The sequence below is a fragment of the Zeugodacus cucurbitae genome, chromosome 2 (genome assembly GCF_028554725.1).
Source record: "Zeugodacus cucurbitae isolate PBARC_wt_2022May chromosome 2, idZeuCucr1.2, whole genome shotgun sequence".
NCBI classification, from domain to species: Eukaryota; Metazoa; Arthropoda; class Insecta; order Diptera; family Tephritidae; genus Zeugodacus; species Zeugodacus cucurbitae.
In genome coordinates this window covers 14159555-14183973 of record NC_071667.1, presented here as the reverse complement: position 1 = coordinate 14183973, position 24419 = coordinate 14159555, and the positions used below count along the sequence as shown (strand labels likewise).

The window sequence follows — 24419 nt, the reverse complement described above, 5'->3', positions numbered from 1 at the left end:
ATTTGTGTTTGCTTTGCCAAACAGGGAAATGCACCAGTAAATATAAACAGATATGGAAATCAAAATGAAATAAGTAAGGAAGTGTTAAGTTCGTGTGTAACCAAACATTATATACTATCGCAATTCGCCCCATATATTCGGCATAAAGTCACTAGAATAACGAATGTCATTATATATAGTATATAATGGAATAATTTGGGGCAAAAAACTGTCAAATAGGTGGGATTCCTTCAATTAATACATCAATTAAGGTATATATATATATAGGGCCAGCACAGAGATGTTTCTAGAAAATGTGTATAGACTTTTACTAGATAAACCTACAATATTTATCAGTTACTGAAACCAAATGGAGATTGTCTTATGGAATGGATTCAAGTGCACTGTGTCAAAAATGGTGATATATATGTTTGCCGCCTATAGAAGTATATAAACTCAAGTTAAAATCAATTACCGTTAAAATCAAATACAAATTAGTTCCGTTTTCATGTGGCACATTTCTAGGAGCATATCAAACATTTAAAATTAATATTTATTATTTAATTTTATGCATATAAAAATTTATTTATGTTCTATTGTCAAATTTATACTCACCACTAAAAAGAAATCATTTACATTAAAATCAACTCTTTCTCTATGAATTTAACACCAGCACATGCAGTGTGATTTTTCGGTCCAACACACAAGCAAATGAGACACATGAAGATAAAATCTAACAGACCATCACGAATTGGACATAAATCACAAAATCAGTTTGGTAAAGCAAAAAAGAAATTGCAAGAGAACAGAAAAGGAGTAAAAGCAAAAGCAATAAAAATAACTCACTTTAAAACCACAAAACGGGACACACGAAACCCAAGTCGATGTCCAACCAAACTCTGAAGTGCTCCAACAATAACTAATTCAGCTATTTATTACTGTATCTAGAATCTGTAGAAACTTATGTTTTTATTCGCACGCCATAAGTGCGACACAGCAGGTTAATGGTCAGCACAAAAAAGGATGCCAAACAACCAACAACATATTTGAGCCAATTAATGAATGATAAACATTCATCACCGCTAACGGTATACACCGCAAACAGACGGTCAGCCAATCGATTTGTGGCTATGGATATTACTACAATTTCTACACGTAACTGTACAAGTATCTACATAGCAAAATGATATTTTATGTGTAAAAGCGCAAGCATAAGCGTTTTAAATGAATTATGGCAACATGAAGAGGCAGCCATTTTGAAGCGATAAAAGTAAATTTGATTTTAAGCATTCAAACTGTAGCTCAAGATTCAAGCATGATAATTATAAATGGGTTTAATATTAGGTGGAGTAGAGCATTGTTGGAAGTATGCGTTAAATATTTATCATTGCAATATTAATGTTGTTCAAAACTGTTCCGAACAAAAACCTACAATTAAGGCAATTTTGCATATTTATACACTTTTTGTTAATTTTTGTTTCTCCATGTAAACGCGACTTATTGAAGCTATCAATCACCTGATACCAGCATATAACATTTTCTTAGGTGCTCAGTTTCTAGCGAAATTTTACTGTAAAAGTCCGGCAACATTATGTGTAGTCATTTATTTTCCACAAGCATATAATTACCGTATCCCAATTGGCTACAAATAAATAATCGCCAAGGGTCAGCAGCTCGGAGCTGCAATAATTGCTTTCACAGGACCACTTCAATGCACTTACAGAGATAATTACTCGCATGCGCAACGACCGACACATAGCATAGCAGTGTTTCATATCTGCACACATACAGGGTGGTACGTAAACTGATTTGGTTTTGGAATTTAAGATATGAACGAGCCTCAGGTTACGAGGTATGGTATTGAACCAAACGTTTCTAACTCTGGCTTTATGGTCATGGCTCTATATGTATATACATACATACCATACATATATAAAACAGCAATCGTCGAACGTCTGCGTAGATAATACATGGGGGACACCTCTATAATAAATATCTTGAAATCCTTTAGCAGTTCGTTGAAAACCTAAAATTGACATCCAGTAAAATGTGTGACTGGCATCTCCAGTTATCTAGTCGTAACCAAGGATTGGCATAAACCGATAATTCACTTAGAACATAATACCGTTTTCTAGACCTAAATTAGGGATGTTTTACACTGTTTTGCTCAATAATCGCCTTAACTCTCTAAATAGTTTGAAGATTGCAGCAAGTAACTTTTGGAATGGAGTTGAATAGCTTAATCATAATTTTTGTAGATCCTAAAGAAACATCATATTTTCTAAAGAAATAATTAGTTGAAACCATGAGCTTTTTCCGTTGTCAGTCCCAATAAACCCGATCTACTTTAACGACTGTATCATACCACCTTTCTTGAAGCATATAATTTTAAACGCTCTTCGGGACCCAGTAATTATTTACTGACCAACACATACTTTCACCGTCGAGTTGTCATTTCATAAAATTTACGAGTACACACTTAAGTGTTAACTAAGCTACTTCTGTGAAGCGTAAGTGTACAAGTATGTATACATGTGCGCGTAAATATTTCATGCGAAATTTCATTAATCTTGCTCGCCAAATCTGGAACAACAAACGCAGGCTTGTTACTAATCAAAACCGGCTCTTGAAATTAGCCACTCGATTAATCTCGTGTGCACATACAGACTGTCATATATTATTAAGATCGCCATATCTAATCTCATTTTGACCAAATAATTCTTACTAATAACGTTAAATATTTGTTTACAGTAAACGTAACTTTTACCTAACTAACTTACTTCGGAAAAGACGTGTCTAGCCTCTTCGCACAGCCACATTAATTAATCAATTAAAATTGTAATTGAGAAATCAGTTTTTGCCCTTCGCACTGTCGGTTATTCGATAATCGATCAGCTAGTATACATATTTATTTTTGCTTTTCTTAAGAAGTTGGTAAGTTTCAACACCTGATTGCTGTTTTCTCCATAAGCACATTATTTCCAACAGCGACATCTACCTCGATTGAAAGCTAATGTAAAACAAGAAAGGAAGGGCTAAGTTCGGTTGTGACCGAACATTTTATACTCTCGCAATTTATTTGTTCAATTTTATTAATATTATATAATACACAATTTTACCCACATATTCGTCATATATATGGAATAAAGTCCATTGAAAGTTGGAAACCATAATATTAGGTTAACTGCACCGAGGTCCACATGTACGATATATAGGGGTCTTCAAAACCTATGGTCCGATTTCGGCGGTTTTTAGAAAGGGGCTGCTACACTATAAATGCAGTATTTATGCAAAGTTCTGTTCCGATATCTCCACTGGTACTAACTTTATATATTGTAAAGTAAACTATTCAGACCGACTTCAGAGTTCTAGTATATGGGTAGTAGTGCTTTAATTCAGTAAGGAAAACCATCAGAAAATGGTATACCGCACACCTACACCCTCAAACCAATTTTGCAAATGCAACTCAGCTCTTACACTCTCACAGAGCGCATAGGGTTTTAATAGTAATGCAAAAGCAAATGTGCTTGTTTTATTTGCCCTTTCAGCTGTTACGCGTAAAATCTAACCTTTTACGGCGAAATATTTTTAACATTTTAATGTATTCGCCAACAACACCTACAACAACAACATGTAAAGTAACATATGCGCTTCAGAAATCCGATACCCCTTTTTCGCACTAAGCAAAAATGATACATTAATCCTTTTCGGAATGCGTTTACCCGATTTTTTTACATAGGCATCTTAATTCAAAACCACACACCTACACGTATGCACCTTCGACCGACTTAAGTGTGATGTAACCGTTACCAAAGTTTATGATGTAGATTAATTGCTGACGTTCAACTTGATGGCTGGCGCTTCAATAGCGTACGACCTTTTCACCTCACGCAAAATCCGATATTTTATAGTTGTACTCTTTAGAGTACTGGTCGAGAGAGAAGCAAAAGTTAGAACGATTTGGATTTGTTGCACTTTAATATCTGTCTTAAAGACTTTGTAGATTTCATAAATCTTTCATTCTTCTATTTAAAGTTGAAAGCTCAAAAGCTATTAATGACTAATTCTATTCTAATTCACAACATTTTATTCAAGAAAGACAGAAGAGTAACACTATCCAGAAAGGATCAAAACTACTACAGCGATATCTTTCAAGAATGAAAAAGCTCACCTAAGAAAAGCTTTTTTGAATTGAAAAGAATTTCTTAGACTTTATGCAGTCGAAGTTTCGGTTCGGTTTGAGGTTCTTTAGAGACTCTAGTCGATAGGAAATCAGGACAATATGTGTTTAAGAAGCGACGTAGCGTCGCTAGAACGTCATTTCCTTAAGCTGTCCTTAAATTTGGCACCATGAGGAGGTTGCTTTCGAAAATGGGCAAAATCGGACCATTGCCACGCCCACAGAATGGCGAAAACCAAAAACCTATAAAGTGGCATAACTAAGCCATAAATAAATATATAAAAGTAAGAAGGAGCATATTTGGATATAATTTTTTTGGGGAAGTGGGCGTGGCCCCGCCCCCAAATCGGTTATTTGTATATATCTCGCATATAACTAACGAAAAACGTCAGAAACACTAAATTTTACAGAAGAAATAGCAGAAGGAAGCTGCATTCAGATTTCTTTACAAAATTAAAAATGGGCGTTGCATCGCCCACTTATGGGTCAAAAACCATATCTCAGAAACTACTCCACAGATTTCTATGGAATTCGGTATATAATATTTTCTTGACACCCTAATAACACCCGTGGAAAATGGGCGAAATCGGTTCACAACCACGACTACTTTCCTTATAACTCAATTTTGAATTCCATACGATTCCTTGACTTTATAATGTATACATAAGGAACCAATGAAGATAGCGGAATAAAACTTTACACTAATAGTGCATATCTTCTCTGACTTCACTTGTAAAAAATTGTCGAAAACGGAGTATAACTTTTCAAGGCCCCAGATATCGAACATGTTGAACTCAGTGCCTAAGGGTAAATTTTAACCGAAAATATGGGTAAATCTCTCAGATAATTTAATGAAATTCAGAGGAAATCGTTTTCTTCTAATAGTGTGTCTCTCTTCCAAAAATTATTAAAATCGGTTAACACATCTCCTAGCTCCCATATACCTAATTATAGGTCTTTAAAAAGTAAGGTGGGCTTTATTCCGCATATACTATGTATGTATTGATTAATATGTGAGATGTCTTAGCAAAATTAAGTGAGCGTATAGTCTTGGATATAGTGTCCTTGTAGGTGAAAATGAATGAAATCGGTTCAGGAATTGCCTCAGCCCTCATATCTACATATGACGATTTTCGTTATTCTATTAAACTTTATGCCGAATTTATAGGTAAATTTGTGTGTAATCTTAATACAATTTCTATAAATTGCGAGAGTATAAAATGTTCGGTTGCACCCGAACTTAGCCTTTCCTTACTTGTTTTAAATTTCATTCGAAGCTGTAATTATTCAAGAATGTTACTTTAAAATTTCAAGTGAAAGTTTCAAAAACTCATGAAGATATAGCCGATTTATGGTGGAAGGGTGAGGCGACGGCGAAAGCGCCTGAAAAGTTTTAACGCGTTTAACTCGAAACAATGTTATTACGACTGGTGCATGAGTTTACTCAAAATGGTATGAACTACGATAAATCAAATCGGTGAAGATCTTCTTAACTTTTCAACTTGATTTGTGACTGAAAAAATGCAATTTTCAAAAAAAAAAAAATTCAAAGGTCCACCATTTTGTTAGTTTTCGTGCGAAAGTAATAATCCTAGTTCAACTCAAAAAACCTCAAGTTAGCTTAATATTATATATATATATATTTGGCGTAGGAACCGCTTTAAGCGATTATAGCCGAATCCACCAGAGCGCGCCACTCATTCCTCCTTTTTGCTTTTTGGCGCCAACTGGAAACACCAAGTGAAGCCAGGTCACTTTGCACTTGGTCTTTCCACCGGAGTGGAGGTCGTCCTCTTCCGCGGCTTCCTCCAGCGGGTACTGCATCGAATACTTTCAGTGCTAGCCAGCGTAGCCGCTGTGTTTTTATTCGCCGAACTATGTCAATGTCGTCGTATAAATCGTACAGCTCATCGTTCCATCGTCTGCGGTATTCGCCGTTGCCAATGTTTAGAGCCATAAATCTTGCGCAAAACCTTTCTCTCGAAAATCCCAAGAGTCGTCTCATCGGATGTTGTCATCGTCCACGCTTCAGCGCCATACATCAGGACGGGAATAATGAGCGACTTATTGAGTTTGATTTTGGCTCGTCGAGAGAGGACTTTCCTTTCTATTGCCTACTCTGTCCAAAGTAGCACCTGTTGGCAAGAGTGATTCTGCGTTGGATTTCAAGGCTGACATTGTTGGTGTTGTTAATGCTGGTTCCCAGATAAACGAAATTATCTACAATTTCAAAGTTATGACTGTCAACAGTGACGTGGGAGCCAAGACGCGAGTGCGCTGACTGTTTGTTTGATGACAGGAGGTATTTCGTACTTTCTCTATTTAGCTCTGCAGCTCGTATTATTTTTCCCGATCCTGACGGAGCTTTTGGTGATGCTCAACGTCAGCTTACATAGCCGTATTAGTTTTGCAGGGATACCAAATTCAGACATCGCGGCATAAAGGCAGCTCCTTTTCGTGCTATCGAAGGCAGCTTTAAAATCGATAAAAAATGGTGAGTATCGATTCTTCTCTACTTCGCAACTTTTACAACTAAGCAAAGTAGCTGAAAAAATATTCGACTCAAAACAATTTCATTGGATTTGCCTTCTATCATTTGCAACGGTAGTTCAGTGTGCTACTCAGTCACCAAACTAACGCAAAACCAGCTGGTTCAACAATTTTACTTTTCAACTCAACCGACCGAGATAAATAATTCCATTTAATTTTCAATTAACTCGACTATACTGGTTTGTGGCGTCTTTGGCGTCATTCCCTTTGCCATGCTGTTACTTTCCCCACAATTTTGTTCTATTTCTGTGTTTCTATGCTCGCTTTAGCATAACCTTGAACTTTTTCACCCAGACAGGGGTGTTCTTCAACTGTGACCATTAATTATTTCATTGACAATAGCAACTACAACCTATTGACCTCATTTCGACTCAGTTGCTTTGCTGCTCACTCTTCTAATATCTAACTCTCCCCCATGCGTTTGCGCTCATTTACTTCCGCTCTATGAATTGCAAGTGTCTCTGCTCACTTAACTTGTTTTTGTTCTTTAATAATAAAATGGCTAAATATTTAACACAATATTTCCCTTTATTTTATTGTTTGCTTTCAAGGTTACTGGCCACTGGGCTTCGTTTGGTGTAATATTTATGTGACATGCGATGTGCTGGCCTGTTCCTCGAGTATTCTGCATATGTGTTTCATTAGTCTGGGACGTTATTTAGGCATACGAAATCCATTGGGATCACGGCATCGTTCGACTAAGCGTTTGGCAGGCATAAAGATCGCCATTGTGTGGGTTATGGCAATGATAGTATCCAGCTCGATAACAGTTTTGGGTAAGCATTGGAAAGCATGTGGTTGCAACTTATTTCAAGTTTCGTTCGATTTTCCATTAAATACCATTTCTCTTATTATTCCATTCCTGCAGGCCTCGTCAACAAGCATAATATCATGCCGGCTCCTAATATTTGCGTCATAAATAATCGCGCTTTCTTCGTATTCGGCTCGCTTGTGGCGTTCTACATTCCTATGCTAATAATGCTAACATCATATGCTCTGACTATACCGTTGCTCCGGAAGAAAGCTCGCTTTGCAGTTGAGCATCCAGAAAGTGAACTCTTTCGACGGTAAGTACAACTCTATACATCTCTAAAAGGATAAATTAGCTCTTCCTAAAGACGCTTGTCTTAAGTTTACTTCTTTTGGTTCTCTAAATCTTCAGACGTCGAATCATATCCTGAAATATTCCTACAATTTCAAATATATTTTAGAAACGCTTAAATTGAGAAATAAATCTGCAATATTATTCGAGTATAGCGCTAAAACTTTCCAAGCAGAAATTTAGTATTTTCATTATCAAATTTCTGCCATAATAGTAGGCAGCTCGTCATTGTAAATATAATTTCATGTTAATAAGTATTTCCACAGAGTTTCTGCTTCAAAATTAATAATAGTTGTAGAATGCATCTGTAAAGATTGTGCATTTTCATGAAACGTTCTTATACTTCTTCTTTCTCCAGCTTGGGTGGCCGTTTCACTATACGACCACAGCATAACCAACAGCAACAGCAACTGCAACTGCCCAACAACAGCAGCTTTCGTCGTAGCATCAACAGTCATACCAGCAACAGCAAATATTGTGGCGGCGATAGCAATCGCAATTTCAGCACCAGCAATGAGCGAGACATTACAGCTTACAAAGCGATCGATGTGGCCGGTGGCGGTAGTGGCGCTGGCAACAACTTTGGCGGCGGTACGCTCTTCAAGTGCCGCACAACCTTTGGACGCAGCACCATACGTCACACGTCAACGACATCGGTGTGCATTAAGTCACCAACACGCGAAATTAGTGGCATGGAACGACTGACTCAATCACAATCGGCACAGCAGAGCATCTACTGGCGCACGCACGGCAATCCGAACATCATGGACAGGTAAGTGCACTGTCAGGCAAGTGGCGGTTTGCAGGTCGATAAACATCAATAGGACTGCACATAGGTTCTTAGCTCAAGGGGCAAACTTAAATCGCATAAAGTCATTTAGTTTTAGCGTAGAAGGTTTTGAAAATCAACAAGGGTATAATGTCTGTCAGTACTTTGATGAGTCTTTACTAAATTATGTCATATATATATATGTATATAGTCAATGTGTTGTTCATTTCAGAATCCATTAATAAAATCAAATCAGCTTACGTACGGTTACGTCTTAAGGTTAGATTGCCTTGTCTGGAATCACGACCGTTAGCCTTTTTTAAATCAACCCGAAACTTGTCGGGTTTCGCAGCGTTTTTATGGTTTTTCCCTAGATATTTCGATGTACAAAATTCTTCTACATGTTAAAGCGGGTCGACCTTTCCTTCGAATATTTTCTTAATTTGATAATTTAATGCCTTATATGTATATTCTTTACATAGTTTCTCCAAAAAATGTTAAAAACCAACTGTTCGTTTCATATTTTAGTAGAGAGAATTTGAGACTTTAATTATTCGTTTGAAGTCCAACAGAAGATTGGTCTTCAAAAACTTCTAGAATCGGAGCAAAATCTATAATAAATTATAAGTAATCCATTTAGAAAGTACTTTAGTGATGAACTGAACTACCCTAAAGTGAGAACAATATTTTATGGAGTTAAAAAATAATAATGAAGATTTCATCTCGTAGCGTAGTGTTTGCAAATATTGAATATAAAATTACATATAAAACTTTATGTTGTGTAAATATGTACTGGTACATATTTTTTAAACAAATAAATAAGCTTTTAAATGATACACTCTCTTTTGTGGCAATAAAAAGTTATTTTTTCACAATATTTTAATACACTTTTTATGTGTATGTATATATGATTGTGTGCTCTCAATTCTAATAAAAATAAAGTTATTACTTAAAAAGTACTTTTAGTGCAATTTGTATGAAATATGGCAAGTGCGGACAACACACTTTCTTTATTACCTTTAAATAGGCAATAACTTTTTTCTTGAAGCAATGGACTTGCCATGAAATGCTCATACCTACATGCATTTACAAACAAATATAAAAATATATACATATGTATGTAGGTACAAATGCATAACTGTAGTGTAAAACCAGCACAGCGTTGCGGCGGAAAACTTCAATTCCCGCGAAGCGTATAAATAAACACAGAAGCAGCTGCAAGTACTTGAACAACAATGCAACAAACGCAACAGAAACAGTTATAAAACGCTTGTATAAGGTGTACATGCAAGCACATGTATATATTTATATGTGTGCATCTGTACTTGTACCTTTATAACAGCAAGCAGTTGCATGCAATCACCATTTTTTATTGTAATCGTATGATTTGGCTTGTTGCAATTTTCCAGCTAAATCGCTTTACACTACAAAGGAGTTAAATCCTATATGTGTGTGTGGATGTGTTTGTGGTGAGCTAACTGTGCATTTAGAGAATTTCCATATGCATGTTTACACATCAACGTCTGTTATGGTATATAGTAAAAACAGCTTGAACTTTAGTCTTAAAAAAAAAGTAATTGACTCAATGGTGCTTTGAAATCGCTATGTGTCTTTTCCAGATTTACTCTGAAGCACCTTGGTTTTCCACCTAAAAACATTACTAAGCAACATGTCAGATTTAAAGCAGTAGTCAAATCTGGATGTCTGTCCGTCCGTGCAAGCTGTAACTTGAGTCAAAATTGAGATATCTTAATGAAAATTAGAACACGTATTCCTAGGCACCATAAGAAGGTTAAGTTCGTTGGGTTAAGTTGGGCGGAATCGGACCACCGCCACGCCCACAAAATTGCGATAACCAAAAACACATAAAGAGCTATAACTAAGCCATAAATAAAGTTATGAAAATAAAATTTGGAACATAGGATCGCATTAGCGAGGGGCACATTCGAATGTAATTTTTTTGGAAAAGTGGGTGTGACCCCGCCCCCAAATAGGTTTTTTGTATATATCTTGCAAACCAATTAAGATAAATAAACCAAACTTTCTGTAGTCGTTTCTTTTAGCCGTTTCCTTATACATTCCAATAATGAAAGAAATCGGATAACAACCACGCCTACCTCCCATACAAAGGTTAGGTTGAAAATGACTAAAAGTGCGTTAACTCACTAACGAGAAACGTCAGAAACACCAAATTTTACATAAGAAATGGCACAAGGAAGCTGCACTGAGATTTTTTTACAAAATAGAAAATGGGCGTGGCGTCGCCCACTTATGGGTCAAAAACCATATGTCAGGAACTACTCTACCGATTTCAATGAAATTGAAAATCGGTTATGAAAATTATAACACGTTCTTGACGTCATCAGGGTGGAATATGAGCGAAATCGGTTCACAACTACGCCTACTTCCCATATAACTTAATTTTGAATCCTTCTGCATGAGGAACCGATAAAGATAGCGAAATAAAACTGTACACAAATACTGTATTTGAGCTGTGAGATCACCTGTGGAAAAGTTGTCCAAATCGGACCATGACTTTTCTAGGCCCCTGATATCAAACATGAAGAACTCAGTGCCTAAGGGTAATTTTTCACCGAAAATATAGGTAAATCTCTAAATAAATTCCGAGAGTACAAAATGTTCGGTTGCACCTGAACTTAACCTTTCCTTACTTGTTTAATAATTAATATTGTTATTTAAGCCTTAAATATAGTACACTATCGTTTACTGCAATCATTTCCTTCCCTTTAAAAAAAAATTGCTAAAAAAAGCCATTAGATTTCAGTTTTTACTCGCTACTTCAAATTAATATATTCAGTTCTGTTGAATATGTCAGTTTATCGGATACGCAATGCATTCGCGTTCACTTTAGCTATAGAATTTTCGGAGTGTTTGAAATAAGCCAAGAGTCAATAAACATATCAAAGTTTGCTTAAATTTCATCAATCCAAACTTTTCGATTCACCATTTCTTTACTGATTTTTCTAAACAGAAATGTCATGGAAGGTAACAACCAAATAATCGAGTTGAATGCGCTACAAAAGGTATAAACACTTGCTGTCCTATCTACCCTTATTTGATTATGGCAGTTTATATTATTTATACCAGTTGTTTGTTCGATTTGTCAGCATGAAACCTTCATACAAATACATATATTTACTTTTACAAAATACAGTGGAACTTCCATAACTTGAACTTTTGAGTTAGCAATAGCGTTTTGAAACCAATCTTCGTAGAAATTTCCTTCCATAACTTGAACTTCTATAACTCGAAGTTCGCCTTAACTAGAATTCTTGAAGTGGCAATAGAAGGCAAATTTCATACAATTTTCCTTCCACAAATCGAACTTTTCGACCAGAGCATAATACAAAATTTAAACTTTTCCACTGTATGATAACAATAATTAAAAATATTACCGAAAGTTATATTTTTAATTATAATTTATATTATGGAGTCTTAAATATAATGGACTGCTCACAGCCTATATAATTTTTGTTATTTAAACGCATCAATATCCACTGACCCAATTCCACCCTATCGAATACTTTTCCGCCAATTTTGAAATGCCTCACTGCACTTTTAATTATTTTCAAGCATTTTCTAATATTTTGCCAACATAAATCGCCAACCGGTGCCATCCACTTCACCATTGCGGCCAAACATAAGGCTTGTGGCTAGCCACCCTGCAGCACCCATAACACTTTAAGTTAACTCGGCCACAATTTCATAGCAACAACAAGATGTGCACATTAAGACGCAGGCCCTTCTGGCCGATTCAAGTATCTGCGCCAGCTGAGCGACTGGTACATTTGCTGCAACTCGGAAATTTGCGCTACCCCCATTTGGCACTTGCATTTTGCACTTCCTTTCCCAAGCGCTTTACAACAAACTCATATAAATTTTTGTAAACAATTCATGACTATGCTTTGCACATCACGTCTTGCTTGCTCTCACTACTTGTGGCCTTTCTCCGAGATTTTATTTGCTTTCAGTTCTACTTGCATTTTCCCTTTGTGTTGAAACTTTTGCCTTTGCGGCAAGTGTTAAACAAAAAAAACTGCTAAAGCACTTATAATTGTTTTTATACTCTCGCAACAAAAGTTGCTAAGAGAGTATTAATGTTTTGTTCACCTAACGGTTGTTTGTAAGTCATAAAACTAAACGAGTTAGATATAGGGTTATATAAATCAAAATGATCAGGGTGACGAGACGAGTCAAAATCCGAATGTCTGTCTGTCCGTGCAACGGATAACTTGAGTAAAAATTGAGATATCTTAACGAAACTTGGAACACGTATTCCTAGGCACCCTGAGGAGGTTGCTTTCAAAATCGGACCATTGCCACGCCCACAAAATGGCAAAACCAAAAACTTATAAAATGTCATAACTAAGCCATAAATAAAGTTATGAAAATAAAATTTGAAACATAGGATTGTAATAGGGAGGGGCACATTTGGATGTAATTTAATATAGTAATTTGGAAAAGTGGGCGTAACCCCGCCCTCAAATAGGTTTTTTATATATATATAACTCGCAAACCAATAAAGCTATATACACCAAACTTTCTTCAGTCGACCGATTTCAATGAAATTCGGTGCATAATATTTTCTTGAAATCCTGATGACACATGTGAAAATTGGATGAAATCGGTTCATAACCACTACAACTTCCCATATAACACAATTTTGAATTCCATCTGATTCCTTCACTTTATAATGTATACATAAGGAACCAATGAAGATAGCGGAATAAAACTTTACACAAATAGTACATATCATCTCTGGCTTCACTTGAAAAAAAATTGTCGAAAACGGACTATAACTTTTCAAGGCCCCTGTTATCGAACATGTTGAACTCCGCGCCTAAAGGTAAATTTTAACCGAAAATATGGATAAATCTCTCTGTTAATTTAATGTAATTCAGAGGAAATTGTTTATTCTAATAGTGTGTCTCGGTTCCAAAAATTTTTATAGATATAGTGTACCTTGCTGGTGAAAATGAATGAAATCGGTTCAGGAATTTCCTCAGCCCTCATACACTATATAGGACGATTTTCGTTATTCTATTAAACTTTGTGCCGAATTTATAGGAAAATTTGGGTGTTATATTAATAAAATTTCTTCAATAAATTGCGAGAGTATAAAATGTTCGGTTGCACCCGAACTTAGCCTTTCCTTACTTGTTTTTTGTCACTTTTCTCTCGAAACTTTTGTTGTTTTTTAATTTTAACTTCAACACGAAAGCACTAAATGAGTCGTTTGTGTTTTTATGGCTTTATTTTCACTTTTGTATGGCGCCACAGAGTCGAGAGGACTTCACAGCTTTTAAGTATTGTAGCCACCATTTTTTACTTTAATGTCAAATTTCTATTATAAATATACATACATACATGTATAAGCTGAATTAATTTATTATATATGTATGTACAAATAACAACACATTTGATATGATCTACAATCTAACAATCGTTTAATTTTCAGTAAGAAAAAGAATCAAATCTCATCATCGCCATCTACCAAGAAAGAATTATATTATATCTACAAGAAAAGTAAAGTTTTAAAAGAAATATTCATTTAAAAATGTCAACTTTAATTTCAAAAAGACATTCTTACTTACAGAAACAGATTTTATCTTAACTCTCATAAACTGATATAAACTAGCATAAAAAACCTCTGCAATGTTACTCATACGCACTGTAAGTCCATGAGTAAGTACACGTGCACACTTTACATGATATATATGTATACATATGCGGGCACTCACTCGAACCTTACTAAAGTGCGCATTATGCCAGCATAGAGCTAGAGCAAACCACACTTGCATACATTATATAACATTCCGCAGGCAAAACTTGATTTCACATAATCTCATTTAGCTATTGCTGACACTAAACTTGTGTGTGTATAGATTCTATATATATATACTATAGAATGTAAGTGTTGCTTTAAACACATTCAAATTTCATCACTCAACACTGCCGGCAAAATTACTCATGCCAAAAATATCACTTTAATCTTTGTAAACTTGTATTAATTGACAACGCTGCTTTCCGCACGAGGAAAAATAATTCAATCGCACTCTGTAAATTAGCCATAAAATTAATTAAGTATATGAGTTCATAGAACGAGTAGCAAAGTATGAAACTACCGTTAACAAGTGCATAGCAAAGGCATGTTGCTGACATAACATGGTGCTTGTGCAAAAGAGCATGTTGCTAACTAATAAATCTGATTAGACTTATGTGCTTACGGTTTTTGGAGAATATTATAAAGTAGCAAGTGTTTACAGACATGCTTTTGAATATTTCATAATATTTTCTAAATTTAGCAAAACAAATATTTTTAGAACAATCATAGTTGCCAAGGGTTATTTGAAGTCACTGGAATGCGAAATTCTGAACGAACTCGAAAGTATATCCGCTCAGGAAGTAGAAATAAATAAAGCCTCCCTCCTTATTTTCGAAGAACTCGGACAGCCACTTTTCACAAGCCTCTTTTGAGTTCAACTTTACACTATGTTTCGCCACGGACAGCAACAGGTAGTAATCACTTGGCGCTATGTCCGGGCTATATGATTGATGCGATAAAACCTCCCAACCGAGCTCCCGTAGCTTCTGACGAGTCATCAACGAGTGTGGTCTGGCGTTGTCCTGGTGGAACACTACACCCTTCCTGTTGGCCAATTCTGGATGCTTCTGGTCGATCGCCTGCTTCAAGCGGTTCAGTTTTTCGCAGTAGATGATATGGTGAAACTAAGCGCCTGGCCATATGGGAGCAGCTCATAGTGGATGATTCGCTTCCAATCCCACCAAACACACAGCAAACCCTTTCTGGCCGTCAATCCCCGCTTGGCCACTGTTTGGGACAATTCACCGACCTTCGATCACGACCGTTTTAACTTGATATTCATTTTTCGTCGCCTGTCACCATCCACTTCAAAAATGGGTCGAGTTCGTTCCGTTTCAGCAGCATATTGATTCGGTCTAGAAGATTTTTTTTGCGGCACCTAAACATCAAGCTTTTTTGCGTATCCAGCCTTCTGCAGATGGTTTAAAATGGTTTGGTGACTAACTCCCATCCTGAGTGATGCCATGAGATGCCACATGCCGGTCTAACTCGATGTTTTCCATGATTTGATCGGTATTAGTCGTCACAGGTATTCCGCCGGCTGGCTTCTCCATGGCGTCGTTTTCACCCGCTCTGAATCGTTGAAACCATTCCTCCGCAGTTCGAAGTGATAGAATACCATCCCGCAAACCACCGTTAATCTCATGGAACGTTTCTCTAGCGGATTTGCCTTTAACAAAGGAAAACTTTAAAATAGCGCGAATTTCGGCGTTAGTGAATATATACACGTCTATAACTGTTGAACGCAATATCCAAACTTATCAAAGATAGCGTCGTTTTGTAGGTTATGTCAAAAGCTTTCAAAGGTGTATAGTATAGCCAGATACGAGCTCTGTAGCTGTGGTTTTTGTATTAGCATTATTTATTTGATAGCTCTGCAGCGCTATATACATAACCGCGAAATTCAAAAGACAAAAAAGTCGAAGGGAGATATTTGCCAACCTAATATGCATTTCTCAAATAATTGCCCCAAATATTTCGCCTGTATAAGAACAACTGATCCAATGACTCAAGATTCCGAGTTGAGTTATTTTTAAGAGTCTCTAAATGCAAATTCTTGGTAGTAGATTAAAGATTTTTAAAGTGAAAAAAGGGAACATTATAACGGTAATATGATCACTGCATAACTACGCCACAGAAAAATGCCTTGCAACCAACTAAGCACCTAACCAACATCGCGTCAATCAGTGGCCTTGCAATTCAACAAATTTTAATAAATACATTTACAAGCCTTTTTCATTTCCTAATCTAATTTATATCCTCTTTATATATTGAATTTATTGCCTTTACAGTCATCCCAATCGACGTGGCCCGGTGCGTGTGAGCACTTCACAACCGCAATTGGGTTATTCTAGCAACGGTGGCAGTGCGGGAGGTGCGCTGATCAACAGCGGTGGCGGAAACGAGAGTAGTCTACGAAAGGATGTCATTAGCAGCATCAGCGGCAGTACGGCCAACAACAATGGCAGTGGCAGTGCAATGCTAGCGAAGCAGCACGGCGGCACCTGTGAGCAGAGCACCCAAACACCCGAGTCCATAATGCGTGAGACACGACGCCACAAGCTAAAAGCATTTAAATTCTCACTGAATAATGTTACGACGCCAGCGTTGAATTTGCGGTGAGTACCATGCATACATGCATACGCCTACGCGTTAGTCGCATAGGCAGGCGCTTTTGCGTCGCGCCTCTAATTGTATTGCACGACCTTAATTCAATTTATAATTCCCTCTCTCTTTGCCGTTGTGTAGCTTCCTGAATAATCGCAACAAACGCAATAGCTTATCCGCTAATGCAGTAGCCACCGAACAGAAAGCGACCAAAGTGCTCGGTCTAGTCTTCTTCACATTCGTTCTTTGCTGGTCGCCGTTTTTCATTTTGAACATAATTTTCGCCGCTTGCCCCACCTGTCAAGTGCCCGAACATGTTGTGGACACATGCCTCTGGCTTGGTTATGTTTCATCAACCATTAATCCCATTATCTATACAATTTTCAATCGAATATTTCGTGCGGCTTTCATACGGCTACTAAAATGCAATTGCGAGCGGTAAGTGAACAATACAATGTTGATTTTATACTAATTAAATTCTAATTAAGAATGCTTATTTCGCGAAAAATGAAAATCAGTTTAAATTGGGTATCGTGAAATTGTCGAATTTATGGGTTTATTTCAGTGGGAGTTTATGTTGCAATGCATGATTTATTAAATTTTTTTATTTATTTATTCCGCTAATTTTTACCAAAAAGCTTCGTCGTTGCAGACCTCAGTGTTGCCTTTCATTTATCTCTCTTTAGTTCACAATTTCACCCATTAGTTTTTCCCCTATTTTCAATCAAAATCATATTTATGAAAATCATATTTATTCAGTTTCTCTCCCGAAATCCATGTCCATGTTTTTGTTCTGCGACCAGAATTTAAACCTAATAACAGCCTAGATCTTAAGCAACTTAGCTGATGATCATTCCTTTCGCCTAATAGTATTTTCACACAGCCAAATTAATTGATCAGTTAAATACTTGAATGAGAAACCAATTTTTCCCTTCACACTGCCGGCTATTCGATAACCGATCATCTGTTCTACATTCTTGTTTTTACTTTTCATAAAAAGTTGGTAAGTTTCATCAGCTGATTACTATTTTCAGCAATGACATCTACCGTCGTGTAGCGTGAAAAACAACTCGCAGACAAAGAACGTATATATAATTACAAATGCGGTCTTTGTCGCAAAGTTGCATTTCAGTCGATTAAAATTCAATTTAAAATGAATGTAGATTTTTATTTTGTATGGTAAATAGATCTAAATCAGCTTATACATATTTTCACAACTTTAAATAACATTTATTAAACTAGATGAATAAATTACATTAAATTGTTAAAGAATTTACAGTTGTGAAACCATTATATATGCATTGCACATTTGTTTTATATAAGGAAATACATTTAATTTCAATTAACTGATTTCACTATTCATTCCTTCTCCCTATTTCTCTCTCACCACAGCTCCGGTCGGCCATCACGCTATCGTTCCGTCACCGAAGGGCGCGGCGCATTAAATCTGTGCGCGCCATCCGCCCTACCGTTGGCCATTTCATTTCAAAGTGCACCTCTGATGACACCATCAACCACAAATGCGACGCCGTTAAGCGATTTTCGTGGCAGCTACACCATCACAGATGACGAGTGTTAAAATGGAGTTGCATTCGCATTGGCGGCTGCAAGTAGACATGGCAACATGGCAATTATTTTTCTGACTGAAAATTACAACATAAATTTACAAATGCTATACAAAGCGCAGAACTTTGGCGAAACGACGAAACGAGCAAAATAGTAACTATTGTTACCTTTACATATAAATATTTGAGTAACGGAATGAATGTGTTGGACTTTGGTGAATGTACATAGATATCCATATGTAAATATTAGGTACGAATGATGGAGTGTGCTCACATGGCGTAATATTTATTCAGATGTGGTTGCCATATGGCGCTAAACATACATACACACATATATACTTTACAGACAAAGTACATTGACAGAAGTTTATTATAAGTTTCCACATACAGTACCAGCGTCCAGCAGCAGACAATTGAAAAAGTTGGTCAATTCGAGCGGAGATATTAAGCAAAGGCTACGGCGAACTTCAGCAATAAATATGTTCGTGTTTCGAAAGCATTTATTTTAGCAGAGAAGTTTGCTCCAAAAAAGACATAGTTTTGTTTCCTAAGCAGGCAGAGGGAAGTGGTGGAAGACAGTGGTGGCAAAGCCCACTCCACTACTTTTCTACATATAAGAAATAACAAAAAACTTTTGTAATTTACCTACAGACAGTGCAATTTAGGATTATTTTTAGACATCCAAGTAGGTGGTTTTGTTTTATTTAGATACAAAAATACGAAGCTTTGTAGCACAATCCTACATTATATGTTAGCAAGAATGCATTCACATACATATGTATATCAACAGACTACTCTATTAGCAATTAACAGTTGTCATTGTTTCGTTTAAACTGTTATTCTCATTAGTGAAATCAAAACAAACAACAGCTGATTGTGAAGCAAAAGCAAATTTAACAAAGGTGTTTCTTTGTTATAACATACGTAAGCAATTAAATATGGTACTAATTACGCAATTTAAATCGGAATATTTACAACTAACTGAACTGAAGCCTTAATTGAAAAAAATTGTAAAACGTGTGCACGTTGTCATAAAAATTCTAGAAAAAATGTATTTTATATTTGATGCCCAAACAATTGTTAATTGCGCATATAACAACATTAATTACAACCATAAAAATACAATTAACGACTTAATTGATACCAAATTACTAAATTTCGATTTATATGCTAAATTTATTTCACTTATCGAAAGAGAACTGAAAAAAGTCTAAACTATCTGCATAATTTCGCTTAGTTTTGGAACGCCCTTTAATAAAATTCACACTAAAATATATATTGTACAATTTTAAGATAAAACGTGCTTAATTATATCTCAATGTAGCCTTTTCACACAGCCAAATTAATTGATCAATTCAAATTTTTATTGAGAAATTAGTTTTTGCCCATCACACTGCCGGCTACTCGATAACTGATCAGCTGTTATACATTTTTGTTTTTGCCTTTCATAAGAAGTTGATACGTTTCATCAGCTGTTTGCTATTTTTAGCAGCGACATCTACCGTGAACAACAACTCACTGACAAAGAATGCATATATAATTACAAATATGGTCTTTGACGCAGAGTTGCATTTTATTTTCAAGTCGATGAAAATTCAATCAAAAATTAATGGAAATTTTTATTTTGGATGGTAAATCGATCTTAGCGTTTTAATCGAACGGAGGCCGGTTATTTGATCAATTAGCTCCTGTGTGAAAAAACTATAAAGTTTTATTTTTATTTTTTTAATTTTGTATTAACAATTCCATTTAATTAAGGCAAATCTTTATTCAATTCATCTATAAACATGCAATGATTTCAATTAATTAATTAATTACTTTACAAACAAGCAAAAGCAAATGCTTGTGCAATTATATCAAATATTTACCATTTTTTATTGTCAATAATAGCATGCGCAACTGTTACTATTCTTCCAAAGAGCTATTAATATAAAAAATGCCACACATTTGATTAAATTAGCAGTGAAAAGCTTAATAGCTGGACTCGCACTACTTAATTGACGTTGAATGAATTATGTTCTTACTGAAATTGACAGGGAAAAACAATCCAAATAACAACGTGTGCACGTTGGCATTTCGAAAGGCGCATGCATTGCACAACAAAGGTGTGCATGATTTGTAATCGAAACAATTAACAAGTGTGTACGTTAACAGCTAGAAATTTACTCGTAACTCAGTCAGAATACTAATTACGTAAAACAGTGTACATATGTATATAAAACGATACTTCATAGAATGATTGTGCCAACATTGCACTTATTTATCGCTTGGGTGATACTAAAATTTGCTGAATGATTTTAATAAGAACTCAAACAGAAGAAGATACCCAATTATAACATAAAAACAGTCAAGGAGCGACAACTTTGGTTGTGAAGCATAAGCTCTTTCCTTATGGAAAATTATATGGCTATTTGATGCTGCTAATATAATACTAGGTCTGAGGTCAAATTGTTGCGACCAACTTGGATCATAGCGAAGGTTGTTAACTGGGTTATTTGTGATATGGAAAGTGATGTTAAGTAAAACTTCAATAGAATCCTAAAACGGCATCTGGAACACAAGGGGTCTCATGAAGAAACTGAATTTAGCAAGTGTATCGAAAGGTGATTTTACACACCCAGTACCGTTGGTAAAAAAAAATTCCTGGCTCTAAGCCTTAGTAATCATCATAATCATTTTGTAATCATTCCTCAGAAGATCGGATAAGAAGCTTAGAGAAGAATTCATTTATATACAGAAAACAGCAAACTGCTTAAAAGATATACCTGAAAACCAAACTAGCTTTGTGAATTATGTTAATCACATAAATTTCACTGATTTCAATACAGCAACATTTCAACCGAGTTCATCCCGTACTCATTCCAGTATAATTAATTACTTGTTTGATTTCACAACCGTCGCTTAATTAAAAATCACACAACTAATATGCAGACGGAAACATAATGCAGACGAAGCCATTAAAACATTTACCTTTCACTGAAACTCACTATTAATTACAAAAACAATTTGACCAAACATGAAACTTCAACTTTCACGCCGTCTCTGCCACAACTACGTGGACAAACTCATTAGTAGTAAGTATAACGGCAGTCAAAAGTTTAATAACTGCGCAGAGATAAAGTTAATGTCAGAGAAGGAAAACGGAGTCAATATAATAAACATAATTGTTAACAGACACAGCAAATCTTTAGGTTGTAGGTTATTTGGTATTCTTGAATTTCCTAAGCAAAATGTTATTGTTGTATGTTTGTATGTCTTTATGTGTATATTTTTATGTGTGTTTATAGGCGGTTAAATGAGCTATTAAGCAGAAACGTAAAGAAATAGTTTCTGCTAAACTTACCCTATCTTCTACTTCAGCTAATTACATGGAAAATAATTTTATGAAATACATAGTGCAAAATCAAAAACCTAGAAACAAAAACTGTCACTCAAATCAAACAAAAAAAAGTGTATCAAGTGAGTAAGCTTCATAGTTTTCTTACAAAATAGCTGACTAAATAGCTGAAAATAATAAATAATTATTGTACAATTTATGGAAATTTTTACTACACACCCACACGCACACTCATGTGTACCTGTATGTATGAATGTGAAATCACAATTTAATATGTGTAAATGTACCTATCGATTTGCTATAAATACAAATATATTAAATGTGTGTATATGTAGTGTTTAGTGTTAATAAAGGTGTCCAACAAAGATTGTTGTAGCTCTAAGCAAATTTACTGACTTCCCTAAATAAAAGCGTGAGCAGAACGTTTTTTTTCGCTCAGCATTAACGTTGATGCGCCATGCCTAAATAAAAGCGGCAACTTTACGTCAAATATCAAAATGTTTACTTGAATTGTTGTTGTGAAATTTTATTGAACAGAGAAGCTTCGTTTTTCGCAGCCAACTTAACTTCGGAACGCTATGTCAAAATAGAAAATTTCATCCGCTCAGCGTCGCCATCGCGTTATTTAGGTATGCGCCATGCAAATTGTATGGGCATGAGAATTTTTTGAAAGCCATTTGCAGCTGCCGTTTTTATTTAGGGAAGGCAGTGAGTCTAAATATTTATAGTTGTTTAAATGTAAAAACATTGAATATTAATTTGTTGTAATTTTTTAAGTAAAAATGAAATTAAAATTTTAGCAAAAGTTTATATTAATTTGTAGACATAAGTTGTATTAAAATGTTTCAACAGCCCGATTTATTATGTCTGCTTCCCAGTAAAGTTAGTTAGGTTATTTTATTATTGAACAAGTAAGGAAAGACTAAGTTCGGCTGCAACCGAACATTTTATACTCTCGCAATTTAATGCAGAAATTTTATTAAGATAACACCCAAATTTACCTATAAATTCGGCACAAAGTTTAATAGAATAACGAAAATCGTCCTATACAGTGTATGAGGGCTGAGGAAGTTCCTGAACCGATTTCATTCATTTTCACCAGCAGGGTACACTATATCCAAGACTATACACTCACTTAATTTCGCTAAGATATCTCACATATTAATCAATACATATATGCAGATTAAAGCCCACCGTATTTTTGAAAAACCTATAATTAGGTACATATATGGGAGGTAGGAAATGTTATTATCCGATTTTAATAATTTTTGGAACCGAGACACACTATTAGAATAAACAATTTTCTCTGAATTACATTAAATTATCTAAGAGTTTTACCCATAATTTCGGTTAAAATTTACCCTTAGGCGCGGAGTTCAACATGTTCGATAACAGGGGCCTTGAAAAGTTATAGTCCGTTTTCGAAAATTTTTTCTCAAATGAAGCCAGAAAGGATATGTACTATTTGTGTAAAGTTTTATTCCGCTATCTTCATTTGTTCCTAATGTATATATGTATTATAAAGTGAACGAATCAAAAGAATTCAAAATTGAGTTATATGGGAAGTAGACGTAGTTGTAAACCGATTTCGCCCATATTCCATCAGTGTCATCAGGGTGTCAAGAAAGTATTATTTACCGAATTTCATTGAAATCGGTCGAGTAGTTCCTTAAATATGGTTTTTGACCCATAAGTGGGAGATGCCACGCCCATTTTTCATTTTGTAAAAAAATCTGAGTGCAGCTTCCTTCTGCTATTTCTTCTGTAAAATTTAATGTTTTTGACGTTTCTCGTTAGTGAGTTAACCCACTTTTAGTCATTTTCAACTTAACCTTTGTATGGGAGGTGGGCGTGGTTATTGTCCGATTTCTTTCATTTTTGGACTGTATGAGGAAGGTATGAGTTTGGTTTATATAGCTTTATGGGTTTGCGAGTTATATACAACTTTGCGAGTTATACAGCAACTTTTGTTGCGAGAGTATAAAAACTATTCTAATGATCAAATAATTGCTACAAATTGTGCATTTCAAAACATAATTTTAGCAAATATAATTTCTGCTGATTTTTTCGAAATTTTCGCAAATCAAGTTAAGCTGCTATGTATGGAGACGATTAATTTATGTATTTATATTTTAATTATATATATGTATATACATTTTATTATAAGCGCTGTTTTCAGTTCAAAATATTTTAAATATATTAATTAATTATACTTTTTTTCTACGGTTAATAGAAGCAATATTATTATAATATAACACTAATTTTTATACTCTGGCAACAAAGTTGCTAAGAGAGTATAATAGTTTTGTTCGCATAACGGTTGTTTGTAACACCTAAAACTGAACGAATTAGATATACGTTATATATACCAAAGTAATCAGTATGAAGGGTGGAGTTCAAATCCGGATATCCGTCTGTCCGTCCGTCCGTCTGTGCAAGCTGTAACTTGATAATAAATTAAGATATCGTGATGCAACATGGTGCAAGTGTTTCTTTGCAGCCTGGTAAGGTTGCTTTCGAAGATGGGCAAAATCGGATCATTGCCACGCCCACAAAATGGCGATATCCGAAAACACATAATGTGTCATAACTAAGACATAAATAGAGCTATGTAAGTAAAATACGGTACAAAGGATCGCACTATGAAGAGCGAGCACTATGTAAATTTTTTGGAGAAGTGGGCATTGCCCCGCTCCTACTAAGT

At 35.4% G+C, this 24419-nt stretch overlaps 1 protein-coding gene across 2 annotated transcripts in view; it reads left to right on the top strand.

The window, feature by feature from the left end:
* The window catches only part of LOC105220349 (5-hydroxytryptamine receptor 2A-like), a 67902-nt gene extending 43746 nt beyond the window's left edge, over window positions 1-24156 (top strand). The window contains exons 3-8 of one of the 2 annotated variants that reach the window (XM_054230653.1): window positions 7261-7485; window positions 7578-7776; window positions 8170-8583; window positions 16498-16824; window positions 16955-17251; window positions 18206-24156. In XM_054230653.1, coding sequence (XP_054086628.1) covers window positions 7261-7485; window positions 7578-7776; window positions 8170-8583; window positions 16498-16824; window positions 16955-17251; window positions 18206-18392 — 1649 coding nt within the window. In that variant the 3' untranslated portion in view covers window positions 18393-24156. The remainder of the gene's footprint in view (window positions 1-7260; window positions 7486-7577; window positions 7777-8169; window positions 8584-16497; window positions 16825-16954; window positions 17252-18205) is intronic. The other variant, XM_054230656.1, reaches the window with a different exon arrangement.
* The last annotated feature ends 263 nt before the right edge of the window (window positions 24157-24419 follow it).